Source organism: Somniosus microcephalus, chromosome 2, assembly GCF_052327205.1.
Source record: "Somniosus microcephalus isolate GS21.2 chromosome 2, FLI_Smic_1.0, whole genome shotgun sequence".
In the NCBI taxonomy this organism is placed as follows: Eukaryota; Metazoa; Chordata; class Chondrichthyes; order Squaliformes; family Somniosidae; genus Somniosus; species Somniosus microcephalus.
In genome coordinates, this window is record NC_140988.1 from 384,128,633 (window position 1) to 384,144,742 (window position 16,110).

Sequence of the window (16,110 nt, forward strand, 5' to 3'; positions counted from 1 at the left end):
ATAACTTCCTTGCTTTTGTAATCTACTTAGGGGGCGATTTTAACCCTACTCGCTCAGTAGAAACCTGGCGAGCGGGCAGTTAAAATCGCCCCGGGCTCTTACCTGTCCGAAAGCCGCCATGATCACAAGGTCTGCAATTTTAACCCGCTCTCCTGAGCAGGCAGCAAGGGCAGGCGCCCGGAGCCAACAGGGTCCTTCTTTACATTCGTGTAGGGGATGACGAGGCTGATTTGATGTTCATTTTGATTGCTTTGACAGTGAGAATGTCAGAGGACCAGGTGGGCTCCAAGGATGGTGCCTCCATCCAGCCCAACACCCAGCCACCGCCCGCAGTTCGAACGGTGGATGATGACACAGAAGGTAAGTTGTTAAGTGGCGGACTTTAAAAAAAATTCGGGGGATGCCAGGGTGCCCCCCCTTTTACTTCCAACTCCTGTTCGACCTCAGCCTGCTGCGGTAGCTGGAGAGGATCATTGCCAATACACCTTGAAACCATTTACCAGGAGGAACCAGTCACACCTAAGTTGCAACGTTTAGAGACTTGTTGCTAAAATGAAAGCTTGTTGTATTAATGGGGCTCTAGCTGTGTGGGTGGTGAGATGGCTAAGGGACAGAAAGGAAAGAGAAGGAATAAATTAACTAATGTTGATTTGGATTGGCTGCATGTGAGCAGGCGACTTCTGTCTTGCACCTCTGTGGGACAGTTACCTCCCCGAGGGAGGTCCCGCAGTCTGTCTGGGCATAATGATCTGGGTCTGGTAACTTTTAGTTCCAATAACTTTTTAATACAGTTTCCTTTTGAGTATTTACCGAAAAGAAAGAAGGAACTTGCATTTATATAGCGTCTTTCACAACCTCAGGACGTCGCAACATGCTTTACAGCCAATGAAGTACTTTTTGAAGTGCAGTCACTGTTGTAATGTAGGAAACGCGGCAGCCAATTTGTGCACAGCAAGATCCCACAAGCAGCCATGTGATAATGATCAGATCATCTGTTTTTGTTATGTCGATTGAGGGATAGATGTTGGACCCAGGACACCGGGGAGAACTCCCCCTGCTCTTCTTCAAAATAGTGCCCTGGGATCTTTTATATCCACCCGAGAGGGCAGACGGGGCCTCGGTTTAACGTCCCAACCGAAAGATGGCACCTCCGACAGGGCAGCACTCCCTCAGTACTGCCCCTCCGACAGTGCGGCACTCCCTCAGTACTGCCCCTCCGACAGTGCGGCGCTCCCTCAGTACTGCCCCTCCGACAGTGCAGTGCTCCCTCAGTACTGCCCCTCCGACAGTGCGGCGCTCCCTCAGTACTGCTCCTCCGACAGTGCAGCGCTCCCTCAGAACTGCCCCTCCGACAGTGCGGCGCTCCCTCAGTACCTCCCCTCCGACAGTGCGGCACTCCCTCAGTACTGCCCCTCCGACAGTGCAGCGCTCCCTCAGTACTGCTCCTCCGACAGTGCAGCGCTCCCTCAGTACTGCCCCTCCGACAGTGCAGCGCTCCCTCAGTACTGCCCCTCCGACAGTGCGGCGCTCCCTCAGTACTGCCCCTCCGACAGTGCGGCGCTCCCTCAGTACTGCTCCTCCGACAGTGCAGCGCTCCCTCAGTACTGCCCCTCCGACAGTGCAGTGCTCCCTCAGTACTGCTCCTCCGACAGTGCAGCGCTCCCTCAGTACTGCCCCTCCGACAGTGCAGCGCTCCCTCAGCCTAGATTTTTGTGCTCAAGTCTCGGGAGTGGGACTTGAACCCACAACCTTCTGACTCAGAGGTGAGGGTGCTACCCACTGAGCCACAGCTGCCACAAGAAGCATCTTAAAGGAGGAGAGAGAGGAAGAGATGCGCAGAGGTTTAGGGAGGGAATCCCAGAGTTTAGAGTCTGGGCAGCTGAAGGCACGGCCGCCAATGGTGGAGCGATTACAATCGGGGATGGGCAAGCGGCCAGAATTGGAGGAGTGCAGAGATCTTGGGGGGTTGTGGGGCTGGTTATAGAGACAGGGGGGAGCGAGGCCATAGAGGGATTTGAACGCAAGGAAGAGAATTTTAAATTTGAGGAGAGGAAGTTAGAAATGAAGAATGGGCTAATGGATTTGATGTTGTAGACATTCATTTACTTTCATTTGACACTGACTGTGGCCGGAGACCATCCCGGCTTCCCGGACCATCCTTCCTCCCAGCAAACCATCCTAACAAAGATGCCCAAAAAACATTCGGAATACTGTAAAAAAGGTAAACAGCAGCGACGCACTTCCCGTCCTAGTTTCTGGAATTTCTCTGTAATCCCATGTGAGGTAACAAGACACATGCATGCGTATCCACTGACACACATGTGCAAGCACACGCAGATGCATACATGCATGTACATGTGGAAAAGCTCACACACAGATGTGCAGGTGCACAGACCCACACGTTCACATGCGTGTGCACACGGACACATTAGCACATGCATGTACATCCGTATCCGTGCAGACACATGCAGGTCTAAACACGTGCACACACAGGCGTGCATTTGCTAACACGCATGCAAGCACCTGTGCCCTACACGCTAACACACACTTATTGTAGAACTCTACCGAAGAACAGAAGAACTAGGAGCAGGAGTAGGCCATTCGGCCCCTCGAGCCTGCTCCGCCATTCAATGAGATCATGGCTGATCATCAACTTCAACTCCACTTTCCCACCCGACCCCCACGGACTGGACCCCGGAAATGAACAGAATTTTGGGCCCAAGACTTTCGAGTCGACAATGTCTCTGAAGTTACTGGTCTGTTGACCATGGCTGTAAATGTGGCGGGAGCTCAGTGGAAAGGCTGGAGTGTCCAGCGGGACCCAGACAGTGGTGGTACAGGTAGACTATCCTTTATCCAAACTTCCGAAAACCGAAAACCTAAAAAAAACGTAAGTTTTTTCGTTCAGCATAAGTCGTGCGCACGACATGACCAGAGTGGCGCACGACTTACGCTGAGCAGGGCAGAGGGTCATAGAGTTCCCTCCTGGGTAGGAGATTGCAGGCCGAGCCGGGCAGTGTGAAGGAGGTACCGGGAGAGTGAACCGACAATACAGCGGCCCGTCCGATAGCTGCAGCAGCCCGTCCGATATTCTTTTCTCCCCCCCCCACCCGACCCGACCCGACCCCCGACCCGTCCGATATTCTTTTCTCCCCCCTGACCCGACCCGACCCCCGACCTGAACCGCGGCCCGTCCGATATTCTTTTCTTCCCCCCCGATCCCCCGCCGACCCCCACCCCCGACCCCCCGACGACCCCCCGCCGACCCCCCGCCGACCCCGAACCCCCGCCGACCCCCCCGCCGACCCCAACCCCCCGCCGACCCCCACCCCCGACCCCCCGACGACCCCCCCGCCGACCCCGACCCCCCGCCGACCCCCCCGCCAACCCCGACCCCCCGCCGACCCCCACCCCCGACAAATTTCCCAATACCTTCTGAAATCCGAAATTTTCCGAAAACCGAAACTCAGCTGGTCCCAAGGTTTTCGGATAAAGGATAGTCTACCTGTATTAACAGGGACTCCCCAGTGGCCTTGAAGCTGATTGGTGAATAGCGATGTGCTAATTCTGATCTGATTCCTTTCACAGGCGGCGAGTCCATTCCGGAGGAGCTGTGGTAAGTACCGGTGTTCATGGAGCAGCTGCTGAGTGAACTGAACTTTGAGTGAAACCCCCGCCTCAGTTATCTCGCTGTCCGAGTCTTTCTTCCTGAACTCACTCCCGCCTCCAAGTTGACCCCCAGCATGGATTGACTCTCCTTCCGCAGGCCAGCGGGTGGGGGGTGGGGAGAGGCGAGTCTGTTCCCATTGCCACTGACTGTCGGTAGCACAGCTTGGCTAGGATACAGTTTCAAACACTGGAGGAAGGGAACACGGACCCTGCTGCCCGGCAGTCTCGCCTTTCACCCGGAGAATGGTCAAACTCAACCTCACCCGGAGAATGGTCAAACTCAACCTCGGGGGTTGCTAGGGGGCCATTGTCAGTGGAGGAAAGGTATTCCCGAACAGAGAGTCCAACAATCTGCCATTTTAGCCATCGGACCACCCAGCCTTTGCCTGGGTGTCACCATTCTGGTGAGTTAGTTCAACAGTGTCTAATGTTTAGATCAAACCATGCACCTTGTCAAGGGTACAGTGGTGTAGTGGTTATGTTCCTGGACTACTAATCCAGAGGCCAGCACAGGTATTCTAGTAATGGAACATGAGTTCATAATCCCACCATCGCAGTTTTCAAATTTTAATTCAGTTAAAAGTGATCTGAAAATAAAAAGCTGGCATCAGTAAAAGAGCATAAGAATTAGGAGCAGGATTCAGCCATTCAGCCCCTCGAGCCTGCTCCGCCATCCAATAAGATCATAGCTGATCATCAACCTCAACTCCACTTTCCTGCCCTCTCCCCATATCCCTTGATTCCTATAAGAAGTGACCATGAAGCTGTCAAATTGTTATTAAAAAGCCAACTGGTTCACTAATATCCTTTTAGGGAAGGACACCTTCTGGGCTGGATTTTACTCACCGAGACGCGTTGCGCGGGACTGCTGCCTTCCGGGTTCTAGTCCCGCCCCCAGCGACGTCCGACGCACAAACGCTATTTTCCCCTGATTGGCCTTGTTAAGCCCACCCTGCGGGCTTGCTGGCCAATTAAGGGAAAGCCAGTGCCAGATGACGTCAGTTGATGACGCTTCATCTGCCGGTTTTCTTAAAGGGACATGAACCATTTATTTTTGACAGATGATTTTTTATAGTGTTTGACAGCATTGAGGTGAGCCCTTGCATCCAGGCTCTCCAATGACTCTCTCCTTAGGATAAAGCAGATGGCAGCTGCAGATGAGGGTACAGAAGCGATCTGTCACTTCTCCCAATGAGGTGAGGCCACACAAACACTTCAAAGCTTGTCACCTACTGAAAAATCTAAACACATTAAAAATGACTTTCCCAAAATTTCCTTACCTCTGATATTCACCAGTGTTCCATTGCATCCTTCACACCACTCCGGCAGCTGTCATCTATGCACAAACATAACAACAGAACCTCAGCACGCCTCACTTACCCTGGCGGAGTTCCCCGATGTCGGGAAGCCCGCAGCAGAAGTCGCAAAATGGGAAAAAGCCTCTTAACTGCCTGTTAACTACCTGTTAACAGGCAGTTAAGTGGCTATAATCCTCTTCCCGCCGCTAGGAGTTGGGTCCCTGCGCAAATCGGGGACCCGACTCCCGGGAAGATTGTTTGGAGGCGGGTTGGGAGCGGGTTCGGGACCTGCTCCCATTCTTTTTGATTTACCCAGCAGTCCTGCCTCAAAACCCGCCTCCTCAGAGCTGGTAAGATCCAGCCCTCTGTCTTTACCCAGGCTGGTCTATGTGACTAATGCTAAAGTGGTCTAGAAAGTTGATTCATAAATGCTCCTCTTTGAAGGCCTCCCATTGCTCATTTACTGTTTTATCTGTCAATTTTTGATTCCAATCCACCTGGGCCAGATCCCTTTTCAACTCATGGAAGTTAACCCTCCTCCAGTTAAATATTTTTACACTTGACTGTTCGTTAGCCTTTTCCATAACTATTCTAAACCTGATGATATTATGATCACTGTTCCCCAAAAGCTCCCTCACTGAAACATGCTCCACTTGCTCCACTTCATTCCCCAGAACTAGATCCAGTGCTGCTTCCTTCCTCGTTGGGCTGGAAACACGCTGATCAAGAAAGTTCTCTTGTACACATTTCAGGACTTCCTCCCTCACTTTGCCCTTTACACTCTTATTTTCCCAGTCTATATTAGTATAATTGAAGTCCCCCATTATCACTACTCTAAGGTTCTTGCATCTTTCTGTAGTTTGCCTGCTAATTTGCTCCTCTATCTCCTTCCCATTATTTGGTGGCCTATAGTATACACCCAGCTACATAATAGCTTCTCTACTGTTGCTTAATTCTAACCAAATATACTCTATCTTTTGCCCTCAGCTACATCATTCCTGTCCAACAACAACTTGTATTTATATAGCACCTTTAACATAGTAAAGCATCCCAAGGCGCTTCACAGGAGTATTATAAAACAAAACTGGAATTGGAAAACAAAACCGTAGAAAGTAAATTGGAAGGACAAAGAAATCAAGGGCTAGATAGTAGCCAACAAGGAGGTTTGCCTGTACTAAATGGTATATACTTCAATGCAAGGAGTATAGCGAACAAGGCCGATGGGCTGAGGACACAGGTAGATACTTGGGACTATGATATTATAGCTATTACAGAGACGTGGCTGAAAGAGGGGCAGGTATGGCAGCTCAACATTCCTGGTTACAGGATTTTCAGACGGGATAGAGAGGGAGGTAAAAAGGGAGGGGGGTTGCGGTATTGATTAAAGAAACTATTACAGCTGTGAGGAGGGATGATATGTGGGAGGGATCATCAAACAAGGCCATATGGGTCGAACTGAAAAACAAAATGCTCTGGGAGTGTACTGCAGATTGCTGGGAGTGTACTACAGACCCCCAAACAGTGAGGGGGAGATAGAAGAACAAATATGTAGACAAATATCTGAGAAGTGCATAAACTATAGGGCAGTAATAGTAGGGGATTTCAACTACCCCAATATTAACTGGGATAAAATTAGTGTGAAGGGTATAGAGGGTGTGAAATTCCTAAAATGCATCCAGGAGAACTTTTTTAGCCAGTATGTAGCAAGCCCAACAAGGGAGGGGGCGGTTCTGGACTTAGTTTTAGGGAATGAAGCTGGGCAGGTAGAAGGCGTATCAGTGGGGGAGCATTTTGGTGCTAGTGACCATAATTCTCTTAGATTTAAGGTAGTTATGGAAAAGGACAAGGATAGACCAGGGATAAAAATTCTAAATTGGGGAAAAGCAAATTTTGCTAAGCTCAGAGGGGATTTAGCCATAGTGGACTGGAAACAGCTACTTGAAGGTAAATCAGTGTCAGAGCAGTGGGAGGCATTCAAGGAGGAGATCCGAAGGGTTCAGACCAAAAATGTGCCCTTAAAGAAAAAAGGTGCGACTAACAAATCTAGAGCCCCCTGGATGTCTAGAGACATACAGGGTAGGATAAAGAAAAAAAGGGAGGCGTATGACAGATACCGAGGGCTAAATACTCCAGAATCTTTAGAGTGCAGGAAGTGCAGGAGTGCAATTAAAAAGGATATTAGGAAAGCAAAGAGAGAGCATGAAAAATTCTTGGCAAGTAAAATCAAGGAAAACCCAAAGATGTTTTATAAATATATTAAGAGTAAGAGGATAACTAAAGAAAGGGTAGGGCCTATTAGAGAGCATGAGGGTAATCTGTGTGTGGAGGCGGGAGATGTCGGTAGGGTTCTTAATGAATACTTTGTGTCTGTTTTCACAAAGGAGAGGGGCGAAGCAGACATTGCTATCAGGGGAGGAGTGTGAAATATTAGATGAAATAAACATAGTGAGAGAGGAAGTATTAAGGGGTTTAGCAGCTTTAAAAGTGGATAAATCCCCAGGCCCAGATGAAATGTATCCCAGGCTGTTAAGCGAAGCAAAAGAGGAAATAGCAGAGGCCGTGACCATCATTTTTCAATCCTCTCTGGCTTCAGGTGTGGTGCCGGAGGACTGGAGGACTGCTAATGTGGTACCCTTGTTTAAAAAGGGAGAAAAGGATAGACCGAGTAATTACAGGCCCGTCAGCCTAACTCGGTGGTGGGAAAATTATTGGAAAGAATTCTGAAGGGCAGGATAAATCTTCATTTAGAAAGACACGGATTAATCAAGGATAGTCAGCACAGATTTGTTAAGGAAAGGTTGTGTCTGACAAACTTGATTGAATTTTTTGAGGAGGTAACAAGGAGGGTAGATGAAGGTAGCGCATTTGATGTAATGTATATGGACTTTAGCAAGGCTTTTGATAAGGTTCCACATGGCAGACTGGTCACAAAGTTAAAAGCCCATGGGATCCAGGGCAAAGTGTCAAGTTGGATTTATAACTGGCTCAGAGACAGGAAGCAGAGGGTAATGGTTGATGGGTGTTTTTGTGACTGGAAGGCTGTTTCCAGTGGGGTTCCGCAGGGCTCAGTACTAGGTCCCTTGCTTTTTGTGGTATATATCAATGATCTAGACTTGAATATAGGGGTATGATTAAGAAGTTTGCAGGTGATATTAAAATCAGCTGTGTGGTTGATACTGAAGAAGGAAGCTGTAGACTGCAGGAAGATATCAATAAATTGGTCAGAACAGTGGCAAATGGAATTCAATCCGGAGAAGTGTGAGGTAATGCATTTGGGGAAGGCTAACAAGGAAAGGGAATACACATTAAATGGTAGGACACTGAGTAGTGTAGAGGAACAAAGGGACCTTGGAGTGCATGTCCACAGATCCCTGAAGGTAGCAGGCCAGGTAGATAAGGTGGTTAAGAAGGCATACGGAATGCTTGCCTTTATTAGCCGTGGCATAGAATACAAGAGCGGGGGGTTATGCTTCAAATGTATAAAACACTAGTTAGGCCTCGGCTAGAGTACTGCGTGCAGTTCTGGTCACCACATTACAGGAAAGATGTGATGGCACTAGAGAGGGTTCAGAGGAGATTTACAAGGATGTTGCCAGGAGTAGAGAATCTTAGCTATCAGGAAAGACTGGATAGGCTGGGTCTGTTTTCCTTGGAACAGAGGAGGCTGAGGGGAGACCTTATTGAGGTGTATAAAATTATAAGTGGCAGAGATAAAGTGGATAGAAAGGACTTATTTCCCTTAGCAGAGGGGCCAAAAACCAGGGGGCACAGATTTAAAGTAATTGGGGGAAGGTTTAGAGGGGATTTGAGGAGAAATTTCTTCACCCAGAGGGTTGTGGGGGTCTGGAACTCACTGCCTGAAAGGGTGGTAGAGGCAGGAACCCTAACCACATTTAGAAAGTACTTGGATGTGCACTTGGGATGCTCTAACCTGCAGGGCTACGGACCAAGAGCTGGGAAGTGGGATTAGGCTGGATAGCTCTTCGTTGGCCGGCGCGGACACGATGGGCCGAAATGGCCTCCTTCCATGCTGTAACTTTCTATGGAAAAAATAAATTTGACACCGAGCCAGATAAGGAGATATTAGGGCAGATAGCCTCAGCAACTGAAGGCATGGCCACCAATGGCGGAGTGATTACAATCAGGGATGCTCAAGAGGGCAGAATTCGAGGTGCGCAGATACCTCGGGGTGGGTCGTGGATCTGGAGGAGATTACAGAGATAGGGAGTACAATGGTTTCTTTTATCAATACTGCCACTTCCTGGGGGTATATGTGCACAAATCGTTGAAGGTGGCAGGGCAGGTTGAGAAAGTGGTTAAAAAAGCATACGGGATCCTGGGCTTCATAAATAGAGGCATTGAGTACAAAAGCAAGGAAGTTATGATGAACCTGTATAAAACACTGGTTCAGCCTCAACTGGAGTATTGTGTCCAATTCTGGGCACCGCACTTTAGGAAGGATGTGAAGGCCTTAGAAAGGGTGCAGAAAAGATTTACGAGAATGGTTCCAGGGATGAGGGACTTCAGTTATGCGGATAGACTGGAGAGGCTGGGGTTGTCCTCCTTGGAGCATAGAAGCTTGAGAGGGGATTTGATAGAGGTGTTCAAAATCACGAGGGGTCTAGACAGAGTAGATAGAGAGAAACTGTTCCCGTTGGCGGAAGGGTCGAGAACCAGGAGGACACAGATTTAAGGTGATTGGCAGAAGAACCAAAGGCGACCTGAGGAAAAACTTTTTACGCAGCGAGTGGTTAGGATCTGGAATGCACTGCCTGAGAGGGTGGTGGAGGCAGATTCAATCACGGATTTCAAAAGGGAATTGGATAAATACCTGAAGGAAAAAATTTGCAGGGCTACGGGGAACGGGCGGGGGAGTGGGACTAGCTGAGGTGCTCTTGCAGAGAGCCGGCACAGGCTCGACGGGCCGAATGGCCTCCTTCTGTGCTGTAACCATTCTATGATTCTACAACAGTGACTACACTTCAAAAGTACTTCATTGGATGTGAAGAGCTTTGGGAGGTCCTGAAGTGGTGAAAGGCGCTATAGAAATGCAAGTTGGTTCTTTCTTACCTCAGCAGAAATCAGAGATCTCTCCTGGGACTGGGTTGTCTGCATGACCCTGAACCATGCTTCACTGAATTCCAACCCTTTTTCCACCCATCCCGAATTCCGATCATCGTGGGCGCTATGTATTATTCCGCTATGCATAAGAACATAAGAACATAAGACGTAGGAGCAGGAGTCGGTCATTCGGCCCCTCGAGCCTGCTCCCCCATTCAATAAGATCATGGCTGATCTGATCTTGGCCTCAAACTTCACTTCCATCCCCGCTCCCCATAATCCTTGACTCCCTTACTATTCAAAAATCCGTCTATCTCCACCTTAAACAAGGGAAATAGCGCGCAAGATGTATTTTCCTCCATCTGTGTCCCTGCCGGCCAGCTTCGTGATCAGCTGTCGGGAAGGATTTGAAATTTAAAAGGCTGGTTTTGAAACCAATCAAAGCAGGAAATGCTGAGTTTGAGCAATGTCCCTCCCACCAGCTGAGTCAGGCACTGCAAATAACACGGGCACCCAGCTTGCGATATGCAAATGTCCCTGACCCTGAGCTCCGAGACAAGCTGGGGTGGGACAGCTTAATCCAAGTCCACCCCCGAAAGGCCTCCCTCTGAATTCTAGCTGTAGACCCTCCACATGGTTCACACCCAAACCGCACGTCTGGAGTTAACAGGCTCATACTTCCGCAATTACAATTTCTCCTTCGGGGGGCACGGTGGCATAGTGGTTAGCACTGTTGCCTCACAGCGCCAGGGACCCAGGTTCAAATCTGGCCTCGGGCGACTGTCTGTGTGGAGTTTGCACATTCTCCCTGTGTCTGCATGGGTTTCCTCTGGGTGCTCCGGTTTCCTCCCACAGTCCAAAGATGTGCAGGTTAGGTTGATTTGGCTATGATAAATTGACCCTTAGTGTTAGGGGATTAAATACGTGGGGTTACAGGGATAGGGTGGGATATGTGTCGGTGCAGGCTCGATGGGCCGAAGTGGCCTCTATCTGCACTGTAGATTCTGTGATTCTGTGATTCAGGAGATCTATACATTGATGCTCGTACCAGCTGACTTATACAGATACTAGCTGGGGGGCCCGGCGTTGCCAAGGCTTTTTTGTAAAACGGCAGTTTACAGGGTCGCGTGGTTTACGGCCGGCCACTGCCGTTCCCCCACTCTGTGTCTTGGGCCAAGCGGTTGTCAGGCCCGGCCCGAGTGACCCCAACTCACCTCCCGCTCCGGCGGGCTGCCGCAGCTGCCCCGCTCACTGTTGAGTAAAAGCAGTGAAAAAAATGGCAGCTACGTTTCGGGAGGCTGCAGGATTAGGTCCCGCCCACACACTGTAGGATTGGTCAACCATCACATCACTCAACACTAATGAGCAGTAGGATTGGTCAACCGCTAATGAGCGGATTTTTGAACGTTTTTTGTATACTGTCCGAACAATTTTTGTCTGACCAAAAAGTAAATATGCCTATGACACTCGGCTAATTATAAGCTTTCTTTTGATATAACATATGTGTAGGTACGCTCTATAACTTTTGAGTGTATAGCAGACAGACAGACAGACAGACAGACAGACAGACAGGCAGAACTATCCTTTTATATACACTAGCTAGAGTGCCCGGCGGTACCGAGGGTCTTTTGAGGGCATGTTGTTGTTGGAAGAGAGAGGGAGAGCGACTGGGGGGAAGAGAGAGAGCGACTGGGGGGAAGAGAGAGCGCGACTGGGGGGAAGAGAGAGCGCGACTGGGGGGAAGAGAGAGCGACTGGGGGGAAGAGAGAGAGTGACGGGGGGAAGAGAGAGAGTGGCTGGGGGGAAGAGAGAGAGTGGCTGGGGGGAAGGGGGAGTGAGGGGGGAAGAGGGGGGAAGGGGAGGGGGGGTGGAAGGGGAGGCGGAGGGGGGAAAGAGGGGGGGACGGGGAGGGGAGGGGGAGGGGAGGAGGGGGGAGGGGGGATGGGGGAGGGGGGAGGGGAGGGGGCAGGGGAGGGGGGAGGGGAGGGGGGAGGGGAGGGTAGGGGGGAGGGGAGGGGGGGAGAGGGGAGAGGGGGGGACGGGGGGAGTCCCCGAGCCCCGCCCCCTGATGTCCCGAGCCCCGCCCTCCCGAGGCCCGATCTCACGGGGCCCGATCTCCCGAGCCCCGCGCCCCGCCCCCGATCTCCCGAGCGCCGATCTCCCGAGGCCCGATCTCCCGAGCCCCGCCCCCCCCCGATCTCCCGAGGCTCGCCCCCCCCCCCCCGATCTCCGGAGGCCCGATCTCCCGAGCCCCGCCCCCCGCCCGAGCCGGCTTCAAGAGCAGAGAGAGAGACGCCGTCGCACAACCTACCGCGTGAGGCCCGGCCGGACTCAAATCGCGCGCGCTGACTCCTGCCCCACCCGCCTTTACTAACATGGCGGCGGTGGCGACAGTCAGCTCAAGCCTGCCCCCTCCAGCCTTCACAAAGATGGCGGAGATCACGAGCCGCTTGTTCAGCGCGACGGGAGGTGCCTAGCTCGGTCGTGGCTGGGCAACAGAGGCCCAGGCTTATAGGCCTGGAAAAACGTTTAAAGGTAGGAAAATTCTAGATGTTACACAAAAGATTTACAAATTAATTAACTTTTTTTAAAAACAATTTGTGTTTTAAAAGCAACTTTTTTTTTTGCTGGAAATGTAGATTTGAAAAGAAACACGCAGAAAGCGGGAAAAAGAAATGAAAAGTTTGGAATCAAGATGGCAGCGACTCACCTCGGTTCAAAACGATAAGGCCTGCCCACACACGCACCGATTGCTCGACCATCAGGTCACCGAAGCGTAGGATTGGTCAATCGTCCTGTCACTCGACACTAGGAGGGCTCGCCCGCAAGCGCCAGGAACCCGCCCCCGCCACGCAGCGATTGGTCGACCGTCGGGTCGCTCGACCGTATGATTGGTCGACCTCGACGTCACTCGATGCTAATGAGCGGATAATGAGCGGAATCTTGAACGTTTTTTGGATACCGCGGGCGCAATTTTTGTCTGGCCGAAACGTATATACGCTTATGACAGTTCTGGAATCGTAAGCTTTCTTTCGATGGAACACACGGGTAGGTACGCTCCATAACTTTCGAGTTTATTCAATACAGACAGACAGACGGAATGACAGACAGATCGACCGCTTTATATATATATATAGATATACTAGCTGGGGTAGCCCAGCGTTGCCAGGGCTGTTTTGGGCCGGGCGGTTTAAATGGAGTCCCAGGCTTTCGGCCCTGTCTCTGTGTCCCTCTGTGAATCTGCTGCCGGGCAACATTTCTACCTTTTAATACCTTGAAAGATGAAAGTTAAAGTACTTATAAAACGTTTTTGATAAATGTAATGTTATTTTTAAAAGAGATACTAACTTTTTCGAAGCTGGATTAGCAGATTTTGAGCTGGAAGTAGTTGAAGCAATGGCTGCCCAATGCCTGAGTTGAAAAGCATTAGTCCCGCCCAGAGACGCAGCGATTGGCCAACCATCATGTGACTGAACTGTAGGATTGGTCAATCGTGACGGCACAGGATTGGTCGACCTTGACGTCAGTCAATCAATGCTAATGAGTGGATAATGAGTGGAATTTTGAAGGTTTTTTGCATAACGCGCGAACAATTTTCATCTGACCGAAAAGTAAATACACTTATGACCGTCCTGGAATGGTAAGCTTTCTTTGGACGTAACGCACGTGTAGGTACGCTCTATAACTTTCGAGTGTACAGCCGGACAGACAAAACGGAAGGAACCGTTATATATATAGAAGAAGATAATAAGAAGAAGAAGATATGGCCAGATAATCTGTTTTAGTGATGTTGGTTGAGGGATAAATATTAACCCAGGACACCGGGGAGAACTCCCCTGCTCTTCTTCGAAATAGTGGCCATGGGATCTTTTACATCCACCTGAGAGAGCAGGCGGAGTCTCGGTTTAACGTCTCATCCGAAGTACGGCACCTGACAGGGCAGAACCATCTGAGTACTGCACTGGAGTGTCGGCCTAGATTTTAAGCTCAAGTCTCTGGAGTGGAATGTGTGCCCACGAACTTCTAACTCTGAGGCGAGAGTGATATCGCTGAGCTGACACAGCTAGAGGGTTCCAATCTGTGTCAACAAGGACTGCAAAGAGGTCCCAATCACAGAGAAAACTACAGATGAGCCAGGTCATTAACCCACTAACCTAACTTCCCCTTTTTACCATCAATATGATCCCTTCAATTGCCATCCATTTTAGGCGAATCAAGGGATATGTGGATTGGGCGGGAAAGTGGAGTTGAGGTCGAAGGTCAGCCATGATCTTATTGAATGGCGGAGCAGGCTCGAGGGGTCGTATGGCCGACTCTTGCTCCTAATTCTTTTGTTCCCCTTACATTGCCATCTATTTGCCCCATTCAATTGTCATTCTTTTCCTCTTCAATGGTCACCTACTTCTCCCTGTTATTGCCATTCATTGTCCCTCTTCAATTGCTATTCATTCACCTCCGCCCCACACCTACCCAAGATGGCTGCTACTGTATTGGACTGGGCACTCTGTCCTCTCGGGACCCTGGTTGGTAAAAAAAAAATCAGTTTGTGCTGTTTCAGTAAATGTGTGACTTGTGAAATGACTTGAGATTAAACGAGTTTACAATCTTCACAGGGAACAGCTGAAAACTGAACTGGAAAAGCAAGCCGAGGATTGCAGCGTGTTTGTGAAGCAGTTCCCAGATTGGAGAGACCAGATTAATGGACACGTAAAGGAACTGCAAGAGATTGCAGACAGCATTGATGACTATCACAGGGGCACCACCATCGCCAATGTCACAGGGTCTTCAGCGGCCGTCGCAGGCGGGCTCCTGTCCATCTCAGGAATATTGGCAAGTCCTTTCACGCTAGGCACCTCGTTAGGTCTCAGTGCTATGGGAGCCGGGATAAGTGCGACCGGTACCGCCGCCAATCTTACAGTGGGCATCGCCGAAAGTATCACACAGTCCAACAGACAGAAAAGAGTTGATGAAATCATAGAACAATATAACAACCTCTGTAGAGACATGTCAGAGTATCTGAAGGAGGTCTGCAGTGCCATTAAATCCTGGAGCCATAACCTGCGGGCAGAAATCAGGAGACACAAGTCTAGTGAAGACATGTCAGACTTCCTCAACGAAGCCTGCAGCGCAGCTCAGTGCAGTGAGACCGATGCAGAAGATCCAGTTCGAGGGGAGCCGAGGAGCCTTTCAGCATCTGACCCAGACACTCCGGTAACGGCAGCGAGCCGGGGAACCACCAACATCAAAGAGCTGCTTTCCGGATCCATTCCCCTGCTGTCCACCGTCGCCACAGTTATTTCGGGAATCTTTACAGCCATCCTGGTGGTGAGCAACATCTACTCCATAACAAAGAATTCCATCGACCTCAGCAATGGGAGCAAGACGGAAGTTACTAAAACCATACGGGGTGTGGCTGTGAAGATAGAAGATGAGTTAATGGCCTATGAAGACATCGCCGAATTTCTGAGCCTAGTTTTAAAGGTAGATTGAATCACCCTGGGGGGGGGGGCTCTACCAGTCTGCGGCTGTGACTCCAGCAGGTCAGCCAACTCACCCCCTCTGGTGTGTTCACCCTTTCACTGGGGGTTGGGCTGGAGTTAGAGCAAGAGACTGATCGAACCCCCGCAGAACCTCAAGCTCGATGTGCTAATGGGTGGGTTTTAGTTGTGTTTGACTCTCTGACCAATTATTCTCTCTCTTAGGCAGTCCCTCGGAACCGAGGATGACTTGCTTCCACATTAAAAATGAGTTCTCAGGTGACTGATGAGTCCAATGCAGGACCTACAGTCTCTGTCACAGGTGGGGCAGATGGTGGTTGAAGGGGCGGGTGGGTGGGGTGCTTGGGTTGACGTGCGCTCCTTGCGCTGCCTGTGCTTGGCTTCCGCTTGCTCCCGGCGAAGAGACTCTAGGTGTTCGGCGCCTTCCTCGATGCTTCTCCTCCACTTTGTGCGGTCTTGGGCCAGGGATTTCCAGGTGTCGGTGGGGATGTTACACTTTTTCAAGGAGGCTTTGAGGGTGTCCTTGAAGCATTTCCTCCGCACACCTGGGGCTCTCTTGCTGTGTCGGAGCTCCGAGTAGAGCG

The 16,110-nt window shown here is 50.4% G+C and overlaps 1 protein-coding gene across 1 annotated transcript; it reads left to right on the forward strand.

Annotated features, from left to right (window-relative positions):
* The first annotated feature begins 263 nt into the window (after positions 1–263).
* LOC147123824 (apolipoprotein L3-like) lies at positions 264–15,837 on the forward strand. Its single transcript, XM_085967314.1, has 3 exons — positions 264–360; positions 3,589–3,616; positions 14,642–15,837. The coding sequence occupies exons 1-3, from the start codon at positions 264–266 to the stop codon at positions 15,516–15,518; spliced, it is 1,002 nt and encodes a 333-aa protein (XP_085823440.1). The 3' UTR covers positions 15,519–15,837.
* The last annotated feature ends 273 nt before the right edge of the window (positions 15,838–16,110 follow it).

Coding starts and splice junctions, on each gene's coding strand:
- LOC147123824 (XM_085967314.1), top strand. CDS start 264: ATGTCAGAGGACCAGGTGGGCTCCAAGGATGGTGCCTCCATCCAGCCC. Junction 361..3,588: donor GGTGGATGATGACACAGAAG/GTAAGTTGTTAA, acceptor TTCCTTTCACAG/GCGGCGAGTCCATTCCGGAG. Junction 3,617..14,641: donor TCCATTCCGGAGGAGCTGTG/GTAAGTACCGGT, acceptor CAATCTTCACAG/GGAACAGCTGAAAACTGAAC.